General features: G+C 38.2%; 1 protein-coding gene across 1 annotated transcript; it reads left to right on the top strand.

Annotated features, from left to right (window-relative positions):
- Positions 1-3556: 3556 nt before the first annotated feature.
- On the top strand, positions 3557-6798 carry LOC121733336 (the record flags this gene model as incomplete). The annotated part of the gene is made up of 5 exons (XM_042123552.1): positions 3557-3734; positions 4312-4499; positions 5011-5224; positions 5655-5868; positions 6062-6798. Coding segments are annotated over 5 exons (1221 nt in total), but the record flags the coding sequence as incomplete, so codon positions are not given.
- Positions 6799-7293: the final 495 nt, after the last annotated feature.

Genomic DNA, 7293 nt, shown 5'->3' with positions numbered 1-7293 from the left:
ATTTTATTTTGTTTTTAGTATATTTTACTGTTATAGCGGCAACAGAAATACACAATCTTTGAAAATTTCAAAATCTAGCTATAGCAGTTATTGAGTTACAGCCTGGAGACAGACAGACGGACAGACAGACGGACAGACATCGAAGTCTCAGTAATAGGGTCCCGTTTTTCCCCGTTGGGTACGGAACCGTAACAACGATATTTTTTTATGTATTTTTTAAAACATTTTAACAAATTATAAGTTTAGCGATTACGCCGTTCACGCTCAATTTGGCTTAATACTGTACTTTTTAAACTTGAAAAACCACTTATCTTTATAAAAATGTTGATTACTTATTTCTCACCACTGACCCACAGAGGTCGTCAAACATAATTGAGAACATAATACGGGTTCAACGCTTGTTAAAAAGACAACGATAATGTCGAACCGTTTGTACTTTGTGACAGCGGTGAGGTTTATTGCGTATTACGTTTTGTTATTCTGTCGGTCGTAAACCAACCTGTAGCCATTTATAGCTCAGTTTATTGTATCCTCAAATATGTTATTTAATACCAATACGAAACACAGCGTCTTTCATTTTCTTCTGGTACTTTTACTTTGTTCGGAATTTAAAATGAGGAACGAAAGAACCAGCTTCAACACTGTTGTACTGTGGATAAAAAAAACTATGTGACTTTAGGCCCCATTATATAATGTGTAATGAAGGAAGGCCGATCACAGGGTTTGCTATAAAATCCTACAAGGACGGTTGCTGTTTTTTTTTTAAGCTTACAGCGCTATTTTGTTAAGTATCATCCAAGTGCTCACAAATATTGTTTAATGGTATGAATGTGCCATCAATGCCATATTTTAAAAATAAATTATAATAAATCATGATAAAATTTCTTTTTAACTACATCGATACAACATAAGAAGGTAATGTTACATTAAACACGCGCCGCAGATGCGCGCTCACGTAGTCAAATCCGGGTATAATGTGTGGCCACCAATATAGTGTGGTAGCGGCGTGAGTTAGTGCGTTTGTTATGACGCGGCATAATACACTATTCACTCGTATAGCAGCTATGAGAAAGAAAGAAGAAAGGATTTTGGTATTTGTGTGTAGATGTGTTTTGTGTTAAGCATATAATAAGTGATATAAGTAGAAATTTTAGAAACGATTGACATTTCAGAATGATAATATTTAGCGAGGAGTATATTTTTGTTTGTTGCAAAGTTACAAGTGATGTTAATGTCATAGTTTTAAAGATTGTTAGTTTTGCGATTTTTTTTTTATAATTGACACATGATATTATGTTATTCCTGGAAATACCGAAAATAATCTATCTGTAAATGCACCAATCGTAACTTAACTTTCGCCATTAATAGTCTAATTTGAAGCTGAGTTTTTATGAATATGGTTTGTTCACATTAGCAATCGTCTACTCGCTTGTTACGTGGCCACACTCCGGGATATAAGGTGATAGCATCGCTCGTGCCAAAGAGCCGTTGTTCGCTGATTTTCAATCAATTTTTATTCATATTTTAAAACCACCATCCCGCACCTATCTCGCGATAAGAGTGGAATTAAGTGTTATATTCGGTTGGCAACACTATGAATCGGATTTTACTCATAGATGGCTTTAATTGAATTTTTAGTGTCACACCATGCCGAAGTTCCGCGGCGGAATTTCGGAATTATGATTCCGCCTGCAATGTATTTTAAATTACCGATGACACACCATGCCGAAATTACGTCGCATAGTGTATGTACGCGTTTGACATTGCTGTCAACGTAATCATGCCGAACTTCCGCCGCGGAACTTCGGCATGGTGTGTTTAGACACAGGTTTGCAGACGTGGTACAAATAAACACATATTTTTGTTATTTGATAGTTGGCAATTCAGCTGTCGATCAGTATAAAAAGTTTTTTGATTGGTTGCGTAGTTTTCGTTAAAAAATGAAAAATCAAAGGAACATTTTCGTCCGATTATTAATATTGTAGCTAAGATATTTAAACGTAGACATCATCATAATATTCAAACACACGTTTTACCATATGGCATACCATATGGATCATGGTTTAACCAAGATTGCAAAGCTAGCAATCACGTATAATATGCCTATCTTCATGTTCCTAAAACTTTACCTAGTTTTAATAACATAAAATAGAAAACTGATTTAATTTTCTATTCCGTAGAGAATTTTTGGTTACGTTTTATTAAAATGCTCACCGAAGCGTTCATTTGTTCTCAATAAATATCGATTGGCGAAATTACGGACCGATTTATAACAAAGGCTTAAAAGTTAAACGGTTCTTTTAAGTTTAGATTAAAGTAAATAAGGGCGATTAATCAGAACATCGAACTTATAATAGCTTCAAAGTTACATCTTTAGCGTCAAAGTACAAGGGATTAAATAATTTCGACTTTCGCGATTAAGTTATATTTTAGCATTGTCCAATTTTACAAAGTTTGAGAGCGTTAATAGTTGAGAAAACGGCTAACAGAGTTATGCTTGCTCGGGCGCTATTCCGCTCAAGTTTGTTTCAGTCTTCAACAGATTTTGTTGCATAAGCGTGTTGCTCATTGACATAAATATATCAGTAGTCCTAGACTACTGATATACTCTCACTCCTAGAGGGTGCAGGTTCGAACCCGAGTGGAGGCGTCTACCTATGGGACATTTTCTGATCTCAAGTACATAATACGGTCTCAGGTACATAATACGGACGCTCGTACGGTGAAGGAAAACATCGTGAGGAAACCCGCACATAGTTGGTCCCAGACGTATTGAATAGTTCTTTCCTCTGGACTAGGCCGACTATGATGCGAGAATATCGTATGCGCTTGGGCATCCATACGGACATTTAAAAATATTGTCCCAGACTGCACTACAGTATTTGAGCAGTGGTTACTTCGCTCTGAAAAATACTGTATAAATCATCCACAACGGATGTAAAGGCCTAGTTTTATATCAGTAGTTCATTAATTTACTTCAAATAAAGCTTTAAATATTTTATTCGTAAGATAAAAAACATAAATAAAATATAATAATGCTTTTATTTTTATGTTCATTGCAACTTGTTTGCCAATATAAGATGAAGAGCAAACGAAACTAAAAATGCTGTTGAAGTTGAGTTGTGTCCATTACAGCATGAGACTGCAGCATAGCACAACAACTCATTTTTGGCTGTCTGGGTCAATTCAGACCGCAACGTGTTACGTGACGCGTAGATATGCATTTCTTATGTCTATAGAGTATCCGCCAAAATTGACCCACTCTCGGCGCAAAAGAATTGTATCTCAGATTTTAGATAATTATTAGTAGAAACAATATCAAGTATCACTATTTACTGATTCGGTGGCTAACATGGCTATTTTGCCCACAGAAGTTTCATAGGTGCTACATGCAAACATAGCACTTTTTAGGAAAAACTTCATTTTACTCTACGAATAATAAAAACTAAGGAAAAGTAACTCCGTCAAAAACATGTTCTACAATACTTGTAGAACCAAATTTAAAACGGGAACACTGAGATTCAAAGATCGATTGGAGATATGACCGTCTCTTTCTATTCCAGAGCGTCTCAACGTCCTGTACGAGCGCAACTGGACTCGGCTGGTTCACGAGCAGTTGCGAAAGTTCGAGTCCTCCATCGTGGCCGCCGCCAGGTCGGACGACCACGACGTTCAGCCACGCTGGACTTTCACCGGCGCGGTCATATACTGCATCACGCTTATTACTACTATCGGTAAGCTGAAGAATCTTGAAATTCTATTCTTGGTCACTGTAAGTGTGACGCCAGCCATCGTGGTCACTGTTAGGTCGGACGACCAGGACGTTCAGCCGCGCTGGACCTTCACCGGTGCGGTTATATTATACTGCATAATGCCTATTATCATTGGTAAGAATGAATTGTATCCTACATCGTGGTCGCTGTGAGTCTGACGATCACGACGTTCAGCTGGACCTTCTCTGGTGATATACTGCTTTATGCTAATTACTACTAAGTATCTAGAAATTATGTCCTACATCGTGGTCGCTGAGAGTCTGTTGACCAAGATGTTCAGCCACGCGTTCCTTTACTTTATCACACTATCAATACTATTAAGGTAAGGTTAATTAGATGTTTTGAGGATGGCGTAAAATTTATTTTTTTATAAATTAGGATACAGCTTATTTTTGTAGTGCATCGTAAATTTCTCTAGCATATTAATTTAGACCTTAGATCACTTAGTTAATCGTGGCCATGAGCATTCATCATAGCAGTTGAGCTATTATATTTGAATTATGATAATTAGTTTAAGCATCTCTCATTATTTCACCAGGTTACGGCAATGTATCCCCCCGTACTTCAGCGGGACGCGCGGCCACAGTGGCATATGCAGCTGCGGGGGTGCCCCTCACGCTGGCGTGCCTGGCTGGACTAGGGGCGTCCCTGGCAAGACTGGCCCGGGTGACGTGGATCAGAGCTACGAAGAACAAGGTGCCGAACACCTGGCGGAAGGACACTGAGGTACTGTTAACTGAAGGCGGTGAAAGTAGGATGATTTTGGAAGCAGAACTTAGAAATTTAGAAGTACGCATGTAGGGTATATTGTTTATTTCATAGTGCTGAGACGGTTAATTTGTTTCATAAGATAAAAGTTTAAAAAAGTAATTACTATCGTAAAAAAAACGTCAGTTACTGGGACTTGCATAGTTTGGTCTTATTAGGGCCTGTTTCACCACTTTCTGACAAAGTGCCTAATAGGCTATTCACAACCTTTTTGACGGATTCTTCATACTTGTTAGTTCTCTGAGAAGATCTGTCAAGTTAATTTGTGGATAGCCTTATCAGGAAGTGGTGAAACAGGCCCTTAGATATGGAAAATGCAAATTTTGTCACAACATGTATGAATGATGTATTTAAATACATTCCCTAAGAAGTATCAATAAAAATAATTATTCTTTTATTTAACCATCATCTTAGACAAATGACTAGAAAATTCCCATCCAAAGAAAATAACTTTACTCTCTATCACCAGATGGAGAACCATTTCCAACTGCATGAGCAGCAGCGTCTACTTCCGCAACCGGCGGAGAACAACCAGTACACCTCCTTCCCACCGCGCACCCTCAAGTCTCCGGGCACCGTGAGGGCGAAGGCCGGGGAGAAGGGCCAGTACTCGCAGGTCTTCGAGAAGATACCTGCAAGCCCTAGAGCGGCGACGCTGGGAAGGATAAAACGAATACCGGAAGGTAAGGTCCTGTTTTAGTGAATAAAGATAAAAGTGTGCATGGGTGACATTATAATAGCAACACTAGACAAATACTTTAAAAATTCTCTGAAGACTGCTGCGCACTGTTAATTATTATTATAGTCGCCATGCTTATGTATTTGGTACTCTCATGGGTAATTAGGGACCAAAAAAATGAAATAAGCTACAAAATTTCAAACGTATCGTATAATTTGATTTAGTTTATTCAATTAATTAATGAATGATGATTATAAAAAAATATTACCGAAATCTATGTCTATGTAAAATTTTAAAATAATGTCGTTTGAGGAAGTTACGTTTGTCTATACATTATTATTATGTTATAATATAATATGTACGAATTACATACTGTGGATCCTTAACGATTTAATCTACTTACTCCATGTTTCAAACATAATCATCTTTTTCAGAACCCCACGCGTCATCTTCATTACAAACGCAAACGCTGGACCGAAAGAGAAATGCTGCCTGCCTCGCGACAGTACACGGCCGAGGCAGAGGACGAGGCAGGGTCTACCGACCGCGAGGACCAGCTATAGAACAGTTGATAGCTGAGGAGTGCGGGGAGGCTTTCCTTAGCCGGTGTCAGGAGGAGTGTGAAGATTCTGAAGATATGGACGAAAAGTGAGTTGAGGTGGACTAAGAGTCAAAAAGGTTATGTTACGGACATAGTAGGCTAGGTACTGCACACTAAGTCCATAATCAATTTTCGAGCAAGAGTATTTTCATCTCAAGCGTCTTGAATCGAACAGCATAACGTATAAGACATAACAAAACTTACTTCTTACTTGGTACTTAATCCATTCTTTTGTTTCAGTATCTGTCCCCACGACACACCATCACGGGTCCCACTCATACACCACGAGGAGAAGAAACCAGTCCCAAGAGCATCACCCCACAACCTGGAGCACTGCCACATCCCCGCTGGCATAGTCCTGTTTCTGTTGCTCGGGTATATCTGCGCGGGCGCAGTCATCTTCTCCATTTGGGAGAACTGGAGCTTTCTGGACGCGACTTACTTCTGCTTCATCGCGTTAGCCACTATAGGCTTCGGGGACTTCGTGCCAAGCCACTTCTTGACCATGAAGAGCGAGAGCAAAAGCGAGTATATTCAGATCGTTGCCTGCTGCGCGTATCTGGTGTTTGGACTGATCCTAATAGCCATGGCGTTCAGTCTGCTTCAGGATGAGGTGGTGTCCAGATGTTCGCAGTTAGCCAATTCCCTGGGCCTGAGTCGACAATGACAGTATGAGAAGAGCGAATGTAGCTCGACGGACAATATTATGTTATGATTGTTATAGTGACGTAACCGATATATTTTCAATCTAAATCTGATTTCAGACGGTTCATTCTTTGTTAATTGTCTTTCACTCCAAGTGAAGAATGAACACCAAATGAAACATTAGTGAATTAATTCAAAAATAATTATTCATTTAAATGAACATTCACTCGACTGAACCGCCTGATGTCATCTAGCGATGGTTTCTACGTATTTGTATTGGAACGGTTTGTAAATAATGTATAAAGTTTATCTATAAAAGCAAGGCTGAAATGTTATAAACAATAAAACTGTGTGAACTTCAGCGTTGTTTGAATTATTTAGTACCCTCATTTGAATTTTATATTATGGTTAACCTTTGCAGCTAGATTCTAAATTATTATTGTGCTATAAAATTAAATACACCACAAACTAAAATAGAATAATTGACTATTTACTGTAAAGTGTAGATTGTAAAGGTGATATAATATTTCCCATACTGGTTTTGGCAATTTCCATTTCATTGAAACCATTACACAGAAGTTAATAAAGTTCCTGAGCTTATTGGCAAACGCATAATAGTAAGAGAATTCTCATTTTATTTAAACTAAATTTAAAACGGTAATAGTACGGGAGTTACGTTTATATACCTCTACAGGTGTTTTTGAAACACCTGTAGAGGCATATAAAACGTAATTCTATCTTCTCAATACAACATAAATACACTACACTCCGAAAACCAAGTAATCAAGTATCCAGGCCGGCTCGGAACAAATCCATCAATTATATAA

This window comes from Aricia agestis, chromosome 13 (assembly GCF_905147365.1).
Source record: "Aricia agestis chromosome 13, ilAriAges1.1, whole genome shotgun sequence".
In the NCBI taxonomy this organism is placed as follows: domain Eukaryota; kingdom Metazoa; phylum Arthropoda; class Insecta; order Lepidoptera; family Lycaenidae; genus Aricia; species Aricia agestis.
Note: the sequence above shows the minus strand (reverse complement) of the source record. Positions and strands in the feature narration are given on the sequence as shown.